This window comes from Ostrea edulis, chromosome 8, assembly GCF_947568905.1.
Source record: "Ostrea edulis chromosome 8, xbOstEdul1.1, whole genome shotgun sequence".
Taxonomy (NCBI): domain Eukaryota; kingdom Metazoa; phylum Mollusca; class Bivalvia; order Ostreida; family Ostreidae; genus Ostrea; species Ostrea edulis.
The window spans coordinates 939,793-961,419 of NC_079171.1; the positions used below are offsets into that span (position 1 = coordinate 939,793).

At 37.4% G+C, this 21,627-nt stretch overlaps 1 protein-coding gene across 1 annotated transcript; it reads right to left on the reverse strand.

The window, feature by feature from the left end:
* Positions 1-6,822: 6,822 nt before the first annotated feature.
* LOC130049357 (uncharacterized) lies at positions 6,823-21,199 on the reverse strand. The gene is made up of 3 exons (XM_056146809.1): positions 20,893-21,199; positions 17,213-20,325; positions 6,823-7,076 (listed from the first exon to the last, which is right to left on the reverse strand). The coding sequence occupies exons 2-3, from the start codon at positions 19,830-19,832 to the stop codon at positions 6,823-6,825; spliced, it is 2,874 nt and encodes a 957-aa protein (XP_056002784.1). The 5' UTR covers positions 19,833-20,325; positions 20,893-21,199.
* Positions 21,200-21,627: the final 428 nt, after the last annotated feature.

Consider the following 21,627-nt stretch of genomic DNA (forward strand, 5'->3'; position numbering starts at 1 on the left):
CAGACCATTCCACATCTCGATTATATAACACTGTCTGAGGTTCCTCACAGATCATTTAACATCTACACTATATAACACTGTCTGAGGTTCCTCACAGATCATTTCACATCTGGACTATATAACACTGTCTGAGGTTCCTCACAGATCATTCCACATCTGGACTATATAACACTGTCTGAGGTTCATTACAGATCATTCCACATCTGGACTACATAGCACTGTCTTAGGTTCCTAACAGATCATTCCACATCTGGACTACATAACACTGTCTGAGGTTCCTCCACAGATCATTTAACATCTTGACTATATAACACTGTCTGAGGTTCCCCACAGATCATTCCACATCTGGACTACATAACACTTTCTGAGGTTCCTCACAGATCATTTAACATTTTAACATTTGGATTATATAACACTGTCCGAGGTTCCCCACAGATCATTTAACATTTAAACTATATAACACTGTCTGAGGTTCCTCACAGATCATTCCACATCTGGACTATATAACACTGTCTGAGGTTCATCACAGATCATTCCACATCTGGACTACATAACACTGTCTTAGGTTCCTAACAGATCATTCCACATCTGGACTATATAACACTGTCTGAGGTTCCTCACAGATCATTCCACATCTGGACTACATAACACTGTCTGAGGTTCCTCCACAGATCATTTAACATCTTGACTATATAACACTGTCTGAGGTTCCCCACAGATCATTTAGAATTTGGACTACATAACACTGTCTGAGGTTCCTCACAGACCATTCCACATCTCGATTATATAACACTGTCTGAGGTTCCTCACAGATCATTTAACATCTAAACTATATAACACTGTCTGAGGTTCCTCACAGATCATTTCACATCTGGACTATATAACACTGTCTGAGGTTCCTCACAGATCATTCCACATCTGGACTATATAACACTGTCTGAGGTTCATCACAGATCATTCCACATCTGGACTACATAACACTGTCTGAGGTTCCTCCACAGATCATTTAACATCTTGACTATATAACACTGTCTGAGGTTCCCCACAGATCATTCCACATCTGGACTACATAACACTTTCTGAGGTTCCTCACAGATCATTTAACATTTTAACATTTGGATTATATAACACTGTCCGAGGTTCCCCACAGATCATTTAACATTTAAACTATATAACACTGTCTGAGGTTCCTCACAGATCATTCCACATCTGGACTATATAACACTGTCTGAGGTTCATCACAGATCATTCCACATCTGGACTACATAACACTGTCTGAGGTTCCTCACACATCATTTAACATTTGGAGTATATAACACTGTCTGAGGTTCCCCACATACCATTTAACATTTAAACTATATAACACTGTCTGAGGTTCCTAACAGATCATTCCACATCTGGACTACATAACACTGTCTGAGGTTCCCCCACAGATCATTCCACATCTGGACTACATAACACTGTCTGAGGTTCCTCACAGATCATTCCACATCTGGACTATATAACACTGTCTGAGGTTCCTCACAGACCATTCCACATCTCGATTATATAACACTGTCTGAGGTTCCTCACAGATCATTTAACATCTCGATTATATAACACTGTCTGAGGTTCCTCACAGATCATTTAACATCTAAACTATATAACACTGTCTGAGGTTCCTCACAGATCATTTCACATCTGGACTATATAACACTGTCTGAGGTTCCTCACAGATCATTCCACATCTGGACTATATAACACTGTCTGAGGTTCCTCACAGATCATTCCACATCTGGACTATATAACACTGTCTGAGGTTAATCACAGATCATTCCACATCTGGACTACATAACACTGTCTTAGGTTCCTAACAGATCATTCCACATCTGGACTATATAACACTGTCTGAGGTTCCTCACAGATCATTCCACATCTGGACTACATAACACTGTCTGAGGTTCCTCCACAGATCATTTAACATCTTGACTATATAACACTGTCTGAGGTTCCCCACAGATCATTCCACATCTGGACTACATAACACTTTCTGAGGTTCCTCACAGATCATTTAACATTTGGATTATATAACACTGTCCGAGGTTCCCCACAGATCATTTAACATTTAAACTATATAACACTGTCTGAGGTTCCTCACAGATCTTTCCACATCTGGACTACATAACACTGTCTGAGGTTCCTCACAGATCATTTAACATTTGGAGTATATAACACTGTCTGAGGTTCCCCACATACCATTTAACATTTAAACTATATAACACTGTCTGAGGTTCCTCACAGATCATTCCACATCTGGACTACATAACACTGTCTGAGGTTCCCCCACAGATCATTCCACATCTGGACTACATAACACTGTCTGAGGTTCCTCACAGATCATTCCACATCTGGACTACGTAACACTGTCTGAGGTTCCTCACAGATCATTCCACATCTGGACTACATAACACTGTCTGAGGTTCCCCACAGATCATTTAACATTTAAACTATATAACACTGTCTGAGGTTCCTCACATATCATTTAACATTTGGAGTATATAACACTGTCTGAGGTTCCTCTCAGATCATTCCACATCTGGACTACATAACACTGTGTGCGGTTCCTCACACATCATTGAACATTTAAACTATATAACACTGTCTGGGGTTCCTCACAGATCATTTCACATCTGGACTACATAACACTGTCTGAGGTTCCCCACAGATCATTTAACATTTAAACTATATAACACTGTCTGAGGTTCCTCACAGATCATTTCAGATTTGGAGTATATAACACTGTCTGAGGTTCCTCACAGATCATTCGACATCTAGACTACATAACACTGTCTGAGGTTTCCCCACAGATCATTCCACATCTGGACTATATAACACTGTCTGAGGTTCCTCACAGATCATTTCACATCTGGACTACATAACACTGTCTGAGGTTCCTCACACATCATTGAACATTTAAACTATATAACACTGTCTGAGGTTCCTCACAGATCATTTAACATCTGGACTATATAACACTGTCTGAGGTTCCTCACAGATCATTTAACATTTAGAGTATATAACACGGTCTGAGGTTCCCTACAGATCATTCCACATCTGGACTACATAACACTGTCTGAGGTTCCTCACAGATCATTTAACATCTGGACTACGTAACACTGTCTGAGGTTCTCCCACAGATCATTTAACATTTGGAGTATATAACACTGTCTGAGGTTCCCCACAGATCATTCGACATCTAGACTACATAACACTGTCTGAGGTTTCCCCACAGATCATTCCACATCTGGACTACATAACACTGTCTGAGGTTCCTCACAGATCATTTCACATCTGGACTACATAACACTGTCTGAGGTTCCTCACACATCATTGAACATTTAAACTATATAACACTGTCTGAGGTTCCTCACAGATCATTTAACATCTGGACTATATAACACTGTCTGAGGTTCCTCACAGATCATTTAACATTTGGAGTATATAACACTGTCTGAGGTTCATCACAGATCATTCCACATCTGGACTACATAACACTGTCTGAGGTTCCTCACAGATCATTCCACATCTGGACTACGTAACACTGTCTGAGGTTCTCCCACAGATCATTTAACATTTGGAGTATATAACACTGTCTGAGGTTCCCCACAGATCATTTAACATTTGGAGTATATAACACTGTCTGAGGTTCCCCACAGATCATTCCACATCATGACTACATAACACTGTCTGAGGTTCCTCACAGATCATTTAACATTTGGAGTATATAACACTGTCTGAGGTTCCCCACAGATCATTTAACATTTGGAGCATATAACACGGTCTGAGGTTCCCCACATATCATTCCACATCTGGACTACATAACACTGTCTGAGGTTCCTCACAGATCATTCCACATCTGGACTACATAACATTGTCTGAGGTTCCTCGCAGATCATTTAACATTTAGAGTATATAACACTGTCTGAGGTTCCCCACAGATCATTTAACATTTGGAGTATATAACAGTCTGAGGTTCCCCACAGATCATTCCACATCTGGACTACATAACACTGTCTGAGGTTCCTCACATATCATTTAACATTTAAACTATATAACACTGTTTGAGGTTCCTCACATATCATTCAACATCTCCACTACTAGCAGACTGAGGAATACATTGTCAAAATCAGTTTGATTGTTTTGGCGTTAAATCAATATGTAAAGAACAGTGTAACATGTCTGCAAATAAGATCGTTATAACAACCATAGGCTATGTGATATACTGATTTCTAATCAGATTGTTGAAACCCCTGTAATGTACTGGACTATATTGTGAGATATCCTGTTTTGCTTTTCGTAAATACCAAACCTTTTCTAGGAGATTAATTGATTGTATCTTACTTAACGTCTTGCTCGAGAATGTTTCACTCATATGGAGACGTCACCAAGACCGGTGAAGGGCTTCAAATTTAGGCCTATGCTCGGCGTTTACGGCCATTGCACAGTGAAGGTTCTTTAAAGTGCCACACCTACTGTGGCACGGGCCATCCGTTTTTAAGGTAATATCCGAGGAACCGTGAAATTTACACCCAATGCCGAGCGTTTGGCGATGGAACTTTCATTACCTGTTTTAACGACTTGGGTCTGTCGCGGCCGGGATTCGAACCCCGGCCTTCCGCATATGGGGCAAATGCTCTAACCTCTTGGCCACCGCGGCAGGAGAAGAGACACTCAATTTTCTTAATTTCAGGTAATCAAAGCTTTCTTTTCCCCCAAATCCAGAATTTCCATGATGAAAAATCGGAACATAATGGGACCATGTAGGGATCGGGGTTAGAATAGGTCCCCAGTACCCCTTTCTTGTTGTATGAGGCGACTAAATGGAGTGGTCCTTCTGATGAAATCAGAAAATGTGAGGCTCCCTGTCACAGCAGCTATGGCACAATAAAAATCCGTCGAACATAGTCCTAATTTTTGCAGCCCTTCACCGGCAGTGATAACGTCTCCATATGATTGAAAGTTTTTCGAGAGGGACGTTAAGATTATACAATCGATCTGTCACTCGTTATTGAAAGCACTTGATTTTTTTACCCCCAAGTCTTATCATGGTTGACGTGTTGTATAACTATGTAAAGAGCGTAAAATGATATCTTTAACTGAAAGATTTTAAGGGTATCATTATAAAGTATTCTTAACGGAAAAGTATTCTGCGTTTATGGTACTTTCCGGTTAAGATGTCTTTACAAATTAACAACCACATCTAACAGTTAAAGTATTCGTTAAAGTCTCCTTACAATAATATACTCCTGGTCCTGTAACAGAGACACATCAAGTCTCTACCAACACTGACAAAATAAATTCAAACAAGACTGATTTTACGGGACACTAAAAGATATCCAACCAACCAATCAAATGGTACATTAAACAATATCAAAACAACTAGCCAATCAAACGGGGCGTTAAACAATATCTAACCAACCAATCAAACGGGATACTAAAGGATATGCTACCAACCAATCAAATGGGACATTAAACAATATCCAACCAACCAATCAAATGGGACGCTAAACAATACCCAACAAACCAATCAAATAAGATGTTAAACAGGTGTGGCACAATAAAAATTCCTCCCTGCCCCATGGTCGTATACGTTGAGCATAAGACTATGTTTTACAGCCCTTCAACGGCATTGGTGACTGTTCCATGTGATTGAAAGATTATCAAGAGGGACGTTGAATATTATACAATCATCAATCAGTTAATCTTTATTGAGGGAAAACATTCGATTTCTTTACCCCAAATCCTATCATTGTTGATATATTGTATAACTATGTAAAGAGCGTAAAATGATATCTTTAACTGAACGATTTTAAGGTCATTATCATAAAGTATTCTTAACGGAAAAGTATTCTGCATTTATGGTACTTTCCGGTTAAGATGTCTTTACAAATTAACAACCACATCTAACAGTTAAAGTATTCGTTAAAGTCTCCTTACGATAATATACTCCTGGTCCTGTAACAGAGACACATCAAGTCTCTACCAACAGTAAATAGGCATAAGATGAAAAAAAGAATTCTGTCTGATAATGAAATACTGATCACAAGGTCATAAGTATGTATTCAACTATTATAAACCATGGATGTACTTTACCTATTAATTAAGAAAGTCTACAAGGAATGAAAAATAAGGAAATTACAGTGTTTGTAAATTTTGATCTTAGTCGTAAGATATTTTGTGAATAGGTGCCCTGGTCCTGTAACAGTGATGCATCAATTTTCTGCCAACATTGACAAAATAAATTCAAATAACTGATTTTTAAGTGGAAATATTATATTCTGGTGTAACATTCTTTGAACAAGGCAATGCCAATAACAGCTATATAGACCAGATCTCTAAATGTATACACAATTTAAGATATAATCAATATAAAACTGTAATACTCTAGAAGAAAATTACTTTGGGGATGTATGATTGTAATTTTAGTGTCTGACAATTTCAGCTTCAAAATGACAGAAATTCTAAGAGAACAAATGAACTTAATGGAAAAGGTCGTTTGTTTCCTTGGCGACAGATCTGTATTATCTCAATGTAATGAACCAGATCTGCTTATTCATCCTCACTCTCGCGGGTCTCCTCTAAATCCTAATCATCGCTGTTTTCACCTATTTCATTGTTTTTGCTCATCCTCGAGTTTGTTTCAGGAGCATCCTCACCATCAGAATCAGTTTACTCACTTTCCATACACTCCTCAGAAATGAAAAGTTTATGTCAAGTGTTACGACAGAATGAGGTTTGGAACATTATGTATTGTAACCTATGGCTGCATTGGTTCATTTCAATTTAATCTTGACAATTGAAAATTTTGAGACACCACTGACAACAGGATTCAGGAGTGTCCTCGTCAGATTCAGGAGTGTCCTCGTCAGACCCCTCTGATTTCTGATCATCGTCATTGTCTTCTACACAATTATCTTCACTGGTCCCTGATCCAGCCATGTCCCCAGACTTCAGTTCCTCATTTTTCCTGAATCTGTTAATATGAAGCTTCCATGATCCACTCATATCTGGATTATCTGAAGTTTTAATAGAAAACCCTACATCAAAAGAAAACTTAACAATCAATAAACAAATAAGCATTTTGTCTAGCGTATGTAATAGATTGAACCAGTTGTACATTATAGAATTCTCTAGACGTGTACCATACCGAGTTAATTTAAATGATATGCAATGTGTGATTTGAAAGACGAGAGAAACATGGGCCATATTGTTTGTCTCATCTTTTATGTTCCCCACCTGAAGTATATCAAACATTGTAAATAAATACTGGTCTTATACACAAAAGTATTTCATTCCACTAAAATCAGCATTACAGATATATTATAAACATATCTAATTTCGAGTCAGATTAAAGTTAGCTATTTTTGAGTTTAGGAAAAAACAAACAACACAAATTAAATCCAACATGAATTCTTAACTAAAGGAAATGTTTATTATAATGACTGAAATATCCGTCTGTTATTCGCAGTCTATTTATAGTACAGACCCTGAAACGTGCTACTACACCTTAAAAACGAACCGAACCATTCCGTGCAAGAAACGAACCGTACCGTTCAAGAAACGTACCGTACCGTGCAAAAAACGAACCGTACCGTTCAAGAAACGTACCGTCCCGTTCAAGAAACGAACCGTATCGTTCAAAAAGCGTACCGTACCGTGCAGAAAGCGTACAGGATAATATTATGCAAACCCCGCCCCCAAAAGCCCGAAAGCGTACTCTACCGTGCAGAAAGCGTGCAATTTATGTCACGTGACCCACTTTTTCAGCCACAGTATATTATTTTCACAATGGCGCCCGATGGGAAAGGAGGTCGTAGACTATCGCTGGCTATTCGAAGCATTATCCTCAAACATCACGAAGCTGGGTTATCAACTGTGAAAATCACCGAGATGCTTAAAACAAAGTACGATTTCAAAACTACGCGGCAAAGTGTTAGAAGATTTCTAATTCGCTATGAGACGAATGGTTGTCTACGTGAAGTGCAGAAAATAATCATTGTGTCATTTGCGACTTTAGTGTATTCAAAACAAAATTCACTTCTTCTTAAAAACTTTTCCAATTTAGGCACTGTAATTTATATCCGGAAACTTAATACGCTTTGTTTTTACACTTACGCACGCCCATGTCGGGGAGCAGTTCATGTAACAACTTTTTATAAAATCGTAAATTACATGTAATAAATGTCTGATGAGAAATGAAAAACAAATTGAAACGTAATAACAACCATTAAGACTTAGACTTAAGCAAATTCTAAAAACTTTTATTCATAACTTTTATGTACATTATCAATATGGAATTATTCCATCAAAGCAATAAAAAATAACGTCTCATTTCCCCATGTGCACATTCTAACACAACCACAAATCCTGCAGCCGATAATCAAAGAGCCGAATAAGACCGATCGAGTGAAAACAAACTATCGAAACGTACAATTTATACGAAGTCAAAGTGTTCAGGCCACGCCCACCTCATTAATAAAACGTGCAAACCATTCACAAAGCGTGCAGCTATTTTTAGCAAACCGTACCGTGCAAGAAGCGAACCGTACCGTTCAAGAAACGAACCGTATCGTTCAGAAAACGAACCGTACCGTTCAAAAAGCGTACCGAACCGTACCGTGCAACTGGTGTAGTAGCACGTTTCAGGGTCTGTAACATATTTCGTAAGTACTGTAATAATCACCAGTGTACGATGTACCTGCATTTTTTAAACTCGTTACAGAAACACACAGGTGGAAACACAAACATTCAATGTTCCACCAGTACAGTGTAGATCTAAAGATTTCAGATAACCGCTCACGCAGACTGAGCGTCTGATATGCCACTTAGACGAAACCAAACTGTGTGTCACACTAGCACTTTGTCAGCATCCACTCCCCCCTTGTATAATATGTCATTTCTAAGAGATCACAACCCCCCCTCCCCCCCCCCCCAAATGAATCCACACAATTTGTATTCACTACAAAAACAACGATCCCCCCCAACGAAATTAAATACATCTACAGTATAATTGTATAGTGAGTTTATGTTTTCTCAGCACAAGGTATTCACTTCTATCTACGGATAACCAGTGGCAGTTTCTCAGTGGTAGAGTGTTCATAACCAGAAGGTTGTGAGTTTGAGTCCCGCTCGTGATATAGCTACATGAAACCTAAGACAGACACACAGGTAGTTATTTCTCCTTCAAACGCTCAACATTCAGAAGTGAGAGTCACGGGTCTTTAGGATATGTAGTGATTACTTCTAACGCTCAACATTCAGAAATGAGAGTCACAGGTCTTTAGGATAGGACCTAAAAACGTCAATCCTGTACCTCACTCCAACAATTAATCACAAAACAAACTAAACACTGCTCTTATATAATACACTTGATTTCATTTACTTAGCTCTATTACAGTAACTCATTACATCTGTCAGCATCGTAATGACAGAGAGTCACATGATGAAAGTACGGAAGTGTCCCTAAATGTGGTCAGATAAACAGTTATATAAAAGTAATAAATCTATCTTACACCACAACTCATTTAATAAAGACTGTGTTAATTAATGAGGTAACAATGTGTTTTTGTGCTGAGGTTTGTGTTAATGAGGTAACAATGTGTTTTTGTGCTGAAGTTTGTGTTAACTAATGAGGTAACAATGTGTTTCTGTGCTGGTTTGTGTTAATTAATGAGGTAACAATGTGTTTTTGTGCTGAGGTTTGTGTTAATTAATGAGGTAACAATGTGTTTTTGTGCTGAGGTTTGTGTTAACGAGGTAACAATGTGTTTTTGTGCTGAGGTTTGTGTTAATTAATGAGGTAACAATGTGTTTTTGTGCTGAGGTTTGTGTTAATTAATGACGAAACAATGTGTTTTTGTGCTGAGGTTTGTGTTAATTAATGAGGTAACAATGTGTTTTTGTGCTGAGGTTTGTGTTAATTAATGAGGTAACAATGTGTTTTTGTGCTGACGTTTGTGTTAATTAATGAGGTAACAATGTGTTTTTGTGCTAGGTTTGTGTTAATTAATGACAAAACAATGTGTTTTTGTGCTGAGGTTTGTGTTAATTAATGAGGTAACAATGTGTTTTTGTGCTAAGTTTGTGTTAATTAATGACAAAACAATGTGTTTTTGTGCTGAGGTTTGTGTTAATTAATGACGAAACAATGTGTTTTTGTGCTGAGGTTTGTGTTAATTAATGAGGTAACAATATGTTTTTGTGCTGAGGTTTGTGTTAATTAATGAGGTAACAATGTGTTTTTGTGCTGAGGTTTGTGTTAATTAATGTGGTAACAATGGGTTTTTGTGCTGGGGTTTGTGTTAATTAATGAGGTAACAATGGGTTTTTGTGCTGAGGTTTGTGTTAATTAATGAGGTAACAATGTGTTTTTGTGCTGAGGTTTGTGTTAATTAATGTGGTAACAATGGGTTTTTGTGCTGGGGTTTGTGTTCATTAATGAGGTAACACTGTTTTTGTGCTGGGGTTTGTGTTCATTAATGAGGTAACACTGTTTTTGTGCTGAGGTGTGTGATAATTAATGACGTAACACTGTGTTTTTGTGCTGAGGTTTGTGATAATTCGTGAGGTAACACTGTGTTTTTGTGCTGAGGTGTGTGATAATTAATGAGGTAACAATGTGTCTTTGTACTGAGGTGTGTGTTAATTAATGAGGTAACAATGTGTTTTTGTGCTGACGTTTGTGTTAATTAATGAGGTAACAATGTGTTTTTGTGCTGAGGTTTGTGTTAATTAATGAGGTAACAATGTGTTTTATGCTGAGGTTTGTGTTAATTAATGAGGTAACAATGTGTTTTTGTAGTTAGGTTTGTGTTAATTAATGAAGTAACACTGTGTTTTTGTGCTGAGGTTTGTGTTAATTAATGAAGTAACACTGTGTTTTTGTGCTGAGGTTTGTGTTAATTAATGAGGTAACAATGTGTTTTTGTGCTGAGGTTTGTGTTAATTAATGTGGTAACAATGGGTTTTTGTGCTGGGGTTTGTGTTAATGAGGTAACAATGTGTTTTTATGCTAGGTTTGTGTTAATTAATGAGGTAACAATGTGTTTTTGTACTGAGGTTTGTGTTAACGAGGTAACAATGTGTTTTTGTGCTAAGTTTGTGTTAATTAATGACAAAACAATGTGTTTTTGTGCTGAGGTTTGTGTTAATTAATGACGAAACAATGTGTTTTTGTGCTGAGGTTTGTGTTAATTAATGAGGTAACAATGCGTTTTTGTGCTGAGGTTTGTGTTAATTAATGAGGTAACAATTTGTTTTTGTGCTGAGGTTTGTGTTAATTAATGAGGAAACAATGTGTTTTTGTGCTGAGGTTTGTGTTAATTAATGAGGTAACAATGTGCTTTTTTGCTGGGGTTTGTGTTAATTAATGAGGTAACAATGTGTTTTTGTGCTGAGGTTTGTGTTAATTAATGTGGTAACAATGGGTTTTTGTGCTGGGGTTTGTGTTAATTAATGAGGTAACAATGGGTTTTTGTGCTGAGGTTTGTGTTAATTAATGAGGTAACAATGTGTTTTTGTGCTGAGGTTTGTGTTAATTAATGTGGTAACAATGGGTTTTTGTGCTGGGGTTTGTGTTCATTAATGAGGTAACACTGTGTTTTTGTGCTGAGGTTTGTGTTAATTAATGAGGTAACAATGTTTTTTTGTGCTGAGGTTTGTGTTAATTAATGAGGTAACAATGTGTTTTTGTGCTGAGGTTTGTGTTAATTAATGAGGTAACAATATGTTTTTGTGCTGAAGTTTGTGTTAATTAATGAGGTAACAATGTGTTTTTGTAATGAGGTGTGTGTTAATTAATGAGGTAACAATGTGTTTTTGTAATGAGGTTTGTGTTAATTAATGAGGTAACAATGTGTTTTATGCTGAGGTTTGTGTTAATTAATGAGGTAACACTGTGTTTTTGTAGTTAGGTTTGTGTTAATTAATGAAGTAACACTGTGTTTTTGTGCTGAGGTTTGTGTTAATTAATGAAGTAACACTGTGTTTTTGTGCTGAGGTTTGTGTTAATTAATGAAGTAACAATGTGTTTTTGTGCTGGGCTTTGTGTTAATTAATGAGGTAACAATGTGTTTTTGTGCTGGGCTTTGTGTTAATTAATGAGGTAACAATGTGTTTTTGTGCTGAGGTGTGTGTTAATTAATGAGGTAACAATGTGTTTTTGTGCTGAGGTTTGTGTTAATCAATGAGGTAACAATGTGTTTCTGTACTGAGGTTTGTGTTAATTAATGAGGTAACAATGTGTTTTTGTGATTAGGTTTGTGTTAATTAATGAGGTAACGATGTGTTTTTGTGCTGAGGTTTGTGTTAATTAATGATGTAACAATGGGTTTTTGTGCTGAGGTTTGTGTTAATTAATGAGGTAACAATGTGTTTTTGTGCTGAGGTTTGTGTTAATGAGGTAACAATGTGTTTTTGTACTGAGGTGTGTTTTAATTAATGAGTTAACAATGTGTTTTTGTGCTGAGGTTTGTGTTAATTAATGAGGTAACAATGTGTTTTATGCTGAGGTTTGTGTTAATTAATGAGGTAACAATGTGTTTTTGTAGTTAGGTTTGTGTTAATTAATGAAGTAACACTGTGTTTTTGTGCTGAGGTTTGTGTTAATTAATGAAGTAACACTGTGTTTTTGTGCTGAGGTTTGTGTTAATTAATGAGGTAACAATGTGTTTCTGTGCTGAGGTTTGTGTTAATTAATGAGGTAACAATGTGCTTTTATGCTGAGGTTTGTGTTAATTAATGAGGTAACAATGTGTTTTTGTGCTGAGGTTTGTGTTAATTAATGTGGTAACAATGGGTTTTTGTGCTGGGGTTTGTGTTAATGGGGTAACAATGTGTTTTTGTGCTAGGTTTGTGTTAATTAATGAGGTAACAATGTGTCTTTGTACTGAGGTTTGTGTTAACGAGGTAACAATGTGTTTTTGTGCTAAGTTTGTGTTAATTAATGACAAAACAATGTGTTTTTGTGCTGAGGTTTGTGTTAATTAATGACGAAACAATGTGTTTTTGTGCTGAGGTTTGTGTTAATTAATGAGGTAACAATGTGCTTTTGTGCTGAGGTTTGTGTTAATTAATGAGGTAACAATGTGCTTTTTTGCTGGGGTTTGTGTTAATTAATGAGGTAACAATGGGTTTTTATGCTGAGGTTTGTGTTAATTAATGTGGTAACAATGGGTTTTTGTGCTGGGGTTTGTGTTAATTAATGAGGTAACAATGGGTTTTTGTGCTGAGGTTTGTGTTAATTAATGAGGTAACAATGTGTTTTTGTGCTGAGGTTTGTGTTAATTAATGTGGTAACAATGGGTTTTTGTGCTGGGGTTTGTGTTCATTAATGAGGTAACACTGTGTTTTTGTGCAGAGGTTTGTGTTAATTAATGAGGTAACAATGTGTTTTTGTGCTGAGGTTTGTGTTAATTAATGTGGTAACAATGGGTTTTTGTGCTGGGGTTTGTGTTCATTAATGAGGTAACACTGTGTTTTTGTGCTGAGGTTTGTGTTAATTAATGAGGTAACAATGTGTTTTTGTGCTGAGGTTTGTGTTAATTAATGAGGTAACAATGTGTTTTTGTGCTGAGGTTTGTGTTAATTAATGAGGTAACAATATGTTTTTATGCTGAAGTTTGTGTTAATTAATGAGGTAACAATGTGTTTTTGTAATGAGGTGTGTGTTAATTAATGAGGTAATAATGTGTTTTTGTGCTGAGGTGTGTGTTAATTATTGAGGTAACAATGGGTTTTATGCTGAGGTTTGTGTTAATTAATGAGGTAACAATGTGTTTTTGTAGTTAGGTTTGTGTTAATTAATGAAGTAACACTGTGTTTTTGTGCTGAGGTTTGTGTTAATTAATGAAGTAACACTGTGTTTTTGTGCTGAGGTTTGTGTTAATTAATGAAGTAACAATGTGTTTTTGTGCTGGGCTTTGTGTTAATTAATGAGGTAACAATGTGTTTTTGTGCTGGGCTTTGTGTTAATTAATGAGGTAACAATGTGTTTTTGTGCTGAGGTGTGTGTTAATTAATGAGGTAACAATGTGTTTTTGTGGTGAGGTTTGTGTTAATCAATGAGGTAACAATGTGTTTCTGTACTGAGGTTTGTGTTAATTAATGAGGTAACAATGTGTTTTTGTGCTTAGGTTTGTGTTAATTAATGAGGTAACGATGTGTTTTTGTGCTGAGGTTTGTGTTAATTAATGATGTAACAATGGGTTTTTGTGCTGAGGTTTGTGTTAATTAATGAGGTAACAATGTGTTTTTGTGCTAAGGTTTGTGTTAATGAGGTAACAATGTGTTTTTGTAGAGGTGTGTTTTAATTAATGAGTTAACAATGTGTTTTTGTGGTGAGGTTTGTGTTAATTAATGAGGTAACAATGTGTTTTTGTGCTGAGGCTTGTGTTAATTAATGAGGTAACAATGTGTTTTGTGCTGAGGTTTGTGTTAATTAATGAGGGAACAGTGTTTTTTTGCTGAGGGTTGTGTCGTATTACATCTGGTATAAACAGTGACAATTTAATGAGATTTAAAAGTGAATAAACAAGATGTGTTTGTGAAACACTGATATCCTCAGATTACAACAAACTACAACTGTAAGACAGTGTAGCTGGAACTTTTGTAGCAATACTGAGAATGTGAGGTAACTTTCATCTAGTTCACATTTTATGTAAAGGTAAATTTCAAGGTCACAAAGTCAGCATGTTTGGTTCCAATGGAAAGATCTTCTTGCAAGAAATGCACATACTAAATATTAAACCAGTTCCTCTAACCATTTAATAGATATTAAACATTTAATATTTTCTAAAAGTAGGCCAAAGGTCATTGTTAAGGTCACCAGGTCTAAGATTTTGGAACCAATGTAAATGTTGGCTGAAAGGAATACAATATCAAACTGAACCTCTTGTGCAGTTTATAAAAGATATGACTAAATTTAAAGTTTTTTTCTTCTAATTTCTAAAAACTAGGTCAATGGTCAGTTTTAAGGTCACAAGGTAAAAAAAATCTGAAATCAAAGAAGAGGTCTTCTCACAGGAAATCCACATGCTAAATATGAGAGCAGCACATCTAACAATTCGAAAGATATGACTTAAATAAGAGTTTTTGGTACCAATGGAAAGGTATTTCCACAAGGAATGCATATATACCAACATACTAAATATGAAAGCTCTACTTCTGATGGTGAAAAAGATATGACCAAGGTTAAAGTTTTATGCCAGACTGACAGACAGACAGACAGACAGACATGCCACAAAATCGTTGTCGCTCAGTATATCCCCAAATCTTTGATTCCGGGGGGCATAAAAAGAATGATAAACAGTATTGTCAAAGACAAGATGCTTTATCAGTCACCTTAGTATTACTTAAAAGTATCACAACTGACAAGGCCTCAGGGCTACGAAATCTAGAAAAAATCCATGCTCAATTCTAATATTCACCAACAATGTAAAAGAGGTGGTCTTCAAACTTGAATGACCCCCAAAAGTGCCTATGCTGATGAAATACTTTACATAATATAAAATATAAAATTATTACAATATGACTTATTAGGGCTTGTCCTAGAGCGAAAACCCAGGAGTTGGTTGCCAAACAATTTTGTTGATAAAAAAGATAAGGAGTACCTATTTATTTCATTTCAGTATAATATCAATAGCAGTAAATATGTTTTCTAGATGTTTTACACATATACGCTATATATACATCAAGTTTAGGAACATCATGGAGTCAGAACTTCTACTCCAGGGATAATCAAATTCACAATTTCATTAGAGGCCTTCCTATTCTACATGATTATACATTTAGTTTACCTTGCAAATGTGCAGTTGTTGAAAAGGGTTTTGCATAGGGGTCAATATGTGGTATTTTCATAAATTTTACTTAACCCCTATGACCCTGGACTATATTAAGAAGCATTCATGTGAATGTCAACTTTTCTGGCCCAATGATTTTTCAGAAGATTTTTTATGATTTTCCCTATATACATGTATCTAAAAATTCATTCCCTATTGATGCCTTATCTTACCCCCAGGGGGCAAGATTTTAACAAATCGGGAATCTGCACTATGTCAGGAAACTGTCAAGTAAAGTTCAACTTTCCTGACCCAGTAGAAGATTTCCCCTATATATTTGTATGTAAAACTTTGATCCCCTGTTGTGGTTCCATCCTATCCTCAGGGGCCATGATTTTTACAAACTTCAATTTGCATTATGTTAGGAAGCTTTAAGCTTTCATGTAAATTTCCATTTTCTTGGTCCACATGTTTTTTTAGAAGTGGATTCTTAAAGATTCTCCCTATATTTTTTTGTGTAAAACTTTGATCCCCCTTGTGGCCACATCCTACCCCCGGGGGCCATGATTTTTACAAACTTCAATCTGCACTATGTTAGGAAGCTTTCATGTAAATTTCCACTTTCCCGACCCAGCAGTTATTGAGAAAAAGATTTCCCCTATATATTTGTATGTACAACTTTGATCCCATATTGTGGCCCCATCCAACCCCCAGGGGCCATGATTTCAACAACCTGGCATCTGCACTATGTTATGAAGCTTTCTTGTAAATTTCAGCTTTTCTGGCTAAAATCAACAGGGGTCATCTACTCCTTATGCTGTACCAGTATACCAAGTTTGGTGTCAATCAAGCAAATAATTCTTAATCTATAGGAGACAATATATTACTGTGTCCAGTTTAACCCTTGACCTTTGACCATGTTACCTCAAAATCAATAAGGGTAATCTTCTCCTGAAGATGTACTAGTGTACCAAGTTTGATGTCTGTCAAGCAATTGGTTCTCAAGATACTGGGCAAACAGTATATTCTGATGTCCAGTTTGACCCCTGACATTTGAATATATGACATCAAAATCAACAGGGATCATCTTCTGAATCTCCAGAAGATTTACCAGTGAACCAAGTTTGATGTATGGCAAGCAGAGGGTTCTCCCAATATGGAGTGGACAGAATATTCATTTGTCCAGTTTGACCCTTGACCTTTGACCATGTGACCTCAAAATCAATATGGGTCATCTACTCCTAAAGATATACCAGTGTAACAAGTTTGATGTCTGTCAAGAAAATGGTTCTCAAGATATTGAGTGGATGGTAGATCCCTATGTCTAGTTTGATCCTTGACCTTTGACCATGTAACCTCAAAATCAGTAGTGTCTTGATTGCTAAGATTTGTAGCACGTTGTCTAGAAATTTGCACCTGATTCGGGTCAGTAGCTTTACCATCAACATGGGATGTTCTGGAGTATACAACTGGTGTTTCTTGATACCATTGTTCAGTACTCGCTGGTACAGCCCTTGCTGTGGTAGGACCACTATCCAGGAGTATATCCTTTGTTTGGTCCACCACATCCATTCTTTGGGTGACGGTGTCCGTGAACTGAAAGTGAGAGAAGTGGGAATTAGTCGTCCCTCTACTTCTCTCACCCGCATGTTCAAAGTTCGGTGTTATCGAGGCAGAACTGACGGTCGTGTTAACCATGGTAGTGGTAAAGATCGGAGGTGTCGTACCCTCGGTCATGATTTTTATGCGCGGTGGTTTTGTTTCTGTTGAAGGCGGAGGATTTTCCACCAGGTCAGTTGTGAACCCACTCTGAGAGTCAACGTACTTAAATGTCGTAGTTGCTGGCGAGGTAGTTGGATTGATCTTAGATTTAGGAGTAGCATATATAATTGTTGTCTCACCCCGTTGGGATCCATCAGGGGAAGGCAGGATTTTTATCTTAACTGTGGTATGTTTCTCTATTCCGGCTAAAAGAGATCGAAGTGTGCGAGGAGTTTGATCTAAATCCAGCTTTATGGTCGATTTGTTTGTATCTCTGCGTTTTGTTGTTGCAATGGAATCGGTTATTATTGTTGTGTAAATAGCTGTAGAAAATGAAGTAGTAGCAGAAGATGTGGTAGATGGTATTGCTGATGTCACTGTCAGTGGTATTGCTGACGTGGAGGTAGTCGTTGATGGTGCTTTTGTCGGTTTCTTGTGCGTTGTTGGTGATTCTGTGCTTGGCGACGTTGAGAGTGTTGTTGCTTTACTTTTTCCCATTTCGGTATGGTCCTCTATCGGAGATACTTCCATTTTACTCTTGACTAACTCCCTCTGTTCCAAAACTTCTTTCAAAAACTGTATGAAACTTTTCGTTGTAGTTGCTGGGGGGACTGTAGTTTCTATGATGATTTCTTTCATCAACTGTTTCCCCTGAACACCTGGTTTTGTCTTCGTGTACTCATTCTTACTAGAGTGTTTCACGGAGAAATCTAACTGAGAGGGGTCTTTTTGAGGAACGGAAACCGTATGATCCATTCGAGCCGGATTACTAGACTCAAAGGTTTTTAAAGAAAATGGGGTAGCCCTCGATTGTTGACGATTAAATATTCTTAAGTCATTCTCATTGCGCATAGCTTCAAAACTAATCGCTTTGTTGATATTGGTTTGCGGTCGTCCATTGTTAAAAGTGAATGTTTTTCTGCTGTTGTCGTTTAACATTTTATGTGCACTGATTTTGGAATTACGTGCAAATATCCCTTTCTCAGATTTTTCAATCACTTGGTTCACCTTGTCTGAATTCTGCCACGGGTTTCCAGTCTGGGGATTTGCAACCCTTCTCATTTGACTAAAATGTTTTGCATTATCATTTGCAGGGTTGGTCTCCCTATATCGATCATATTTGGACTCCAAACTCTGTTGTTTTTGAACTGGTTGACTCTGTGACATCTGTGGATAAAAAGGTTTACTCGTAAACTTTACATTTGCATTCAAATTATGTTGAAAATCTTGCTTTTGTTGCAGACGGTCGTTTTCACCTCTGATCTGACTTTCGGCATTGCTTGTATATGGTTTATTGTTATTAGGAATGTTGTCCCTTACTTGGACAGCTTGATTGTGTCCGGGAGTAAGGGATAACTGCTGAGTATTTCGAGGTCTCGATTGCATTTGTCCTTCTGTGTTTGTTCCAAAATCACCGAATGCAGCTCTGGAATCCTGCTGCATTGAATTGAAGTTTGTCTGTGCGTTTTGACCAAGTCCAGCGTTTCCCCCTGGTGAATAATTCTGGAACTGAAAGTTATTTGATTCCCTCCCACTTATTGGTTGGCCTTGATTGAGATCCTGCCCGCGTCTGGGAGGCTGGCCTTCTTTACGAACATTGTTGTGGTTGAAAGCCTGACCTTGGTTGAAAGTCTGACCTTGGTTGAAAGTCTGACCTTGGTTGAAAGATTGGTCTTGGTTGAAAGATTGGTCTTGCACCAACGTTTTTAAAGGCATTATTTCTTGTTGGGCCTCTTGACGATTCTGTTGGTTTGGTGATTTAGCATGAGTTAGACTATTCACCTTATCTTGTTGCTGCTGAATGTTAGAAAAAGCATTGTTAGACCCAGTCTGCCTGGTTTCTAAGTGACCCTGATTGGATCCTGTCTCGTGTATACTTTGTTGTTGATTGACTTCAAATCCAAAACTGGAATAAGCTTCGGATTGTCCTGATTCCTGGAGTCTCTGAATTTGCTCCTCGGGAAATCCTGAATTATGATTATGTTGTATGTGATTATCTTGATTTTGACCTTCTAGTAAACCAATGTCTATATGCTCCACAATATTTTTACTAACTCCTGTGTTGAGGTACCACGGTAAGGGAGTGGTGGTTCTTTCCCAGGTTTGGTAGTCCTTACTCACGCCGACTCCACTCGATTGCAGGTCCCCGCCGCCTGAGATCACAGTAATATCGGTGGTGAGCGGACCCTGGAATACATTTCCTCCATTCTCACTGGGTAACCCAAATTTTATATTTCCGTTCATAGGTTGATACATCCACGATTCTCCGTTCACATCCGATTTGTGCTCATTGGGTTGCACAGAACCAGATTTGTCCGACCTGGGGAAACCCTTTTCATACAGAGATTGCTGCAAACTGGCTGATCCATAAGGATTCTGAAAATATGATTGACCGTTTATAACGCTATTAGCTTGAGCCTCTTTTACTGGACTCGCTTGAAAGAAGGCTGGGCTCTGAGTACCAAGTATCTCCTCCACATTCTGGTATGTATTCCTGGAACTTTCTGTGATCCGCTCATAATCTGCTTATTGTTAACATATTGAATGTAGATCTGTGCCTGTTGGGGTGTAGCCTCCATTTGAGGGAGGATATTGTTCCACTGAGGTTCTGGAGTTTCCCATTGAGGTACCGGAGTTTCCCAATGAAGTACCGGGGTCTCCCACTGCGGTGCTGATGTTGTCCATGATTGCGGTGATTGCCATGTGTCTGGCCCCATACGAAAATTTGACTGGATCGGATTGGACATTTCTGTAATAAAAGTAATAACGATATTAATGATACCGGTATGATTGATACATACAAAGATGTGTAGTGATACACAAAGATTTGTGGTGATATACAAAGATGTGTGGTGATATACAAAGATGTGTAGTGATACACAAAGATGTGTGGTGATATACAAAGATGTGTAGTGATACAAACAAAGATGTGTAGTGATATATACAAAGACGTAAAGTGGTATATACATTGTTAGACAATCCAGTAACCTCAAGAAATATTATTACCATGTCATTTATTACAGTTAATTAGAGAGAAGAAAATTAAAGATGAACGAGATTCTACACATCAATGAATCTAAAAACGTGATGTGGTGGTACGTGTCATCAAACAAATAACGTAATGTGCGGAGCCTGGGTGAGGGAACAACATGGAAATAGAGAATCAAAAACTTGGCACTTTTATTCAGTGAGTGAAACATCGATACATTGTTCTCTATGATTCCCTAGTAAATGCACAGATTCCGAGCTATGTCGAAAATCTCCGATGATATAAAAATATTGATGATAAGTGTATGTCATTTAAAGAAGAACATACCCTGGGCAACGTTTTTGACCTGGTTGTTGTTGTTGACATGATTGTTGTTGTTGACCTGGTTGTTGTTGTTGACGTGATTGTTGTTATTGACCTGGTTGTTGTTGTTGTTGTTGTTGCTGTTGTTGACATGATTGTTGTTGTTTCCTTGTGAACAGACGATCTTGTCACGGTTCATACAGGTACAAACATTACCCTCCCTGCTGATCAGATTCTGTCCTGGATAGTACCACTGACTGTTGTAGTAACAGTGGTCAGGATATTCCACTGCAGTATCCTGCACAAACGACACGTGCAGCTGTTCATGGGGATGACTTACTGACAAAACATGAATAGATGTCAATATGAAATTATATTGTTAAATGTGACGTTATATTGATTAAGGCAAATTTTGAAACTTGAACCTATACATGACGGGTATAATCGTGTCAACTCTTACTACGATAGAGAACCTACATTTCAAAGCTCAAATCTGAAAGATCTTTGACTTGACATCAGATACCAGGCGGTCGATGAATATACCGTCTTTACCTATCTAAGATGTTTGTCATTACCACCATTACCTATGTAAAATGTACGTCATTACCTAAGTAAAATGTTTGTTAATACCTATGTAAAGTGTTTGTCAATACCTATGTAAAATGGTTTAAGTTTTACACAGCGTCGGAATCAAACACATGTGACGTGGGTGGGAATGGAACATTATTTTAATTTTTGTGTTGAATACATTAGATTTAG

What these genes read in the sequence shown, in the direction of transcription:
- LOC130049357 (XM_056146809.1), bottom strand. Translation starts at nt 19,832, where the DNA reads ATGTATCAACCTATGAACGGAAATATAAAATTTGGGTTACCCAGTGAG. An exon ending in GGTGCAAATTTCTAGACAAC is followed by an intron (nt 7,077 to 17,212) that starts GTGCTACAAATC and finishes CTTTTGATGTAG; the next exon opens with GGTTTTCTATTAAAACTTCA.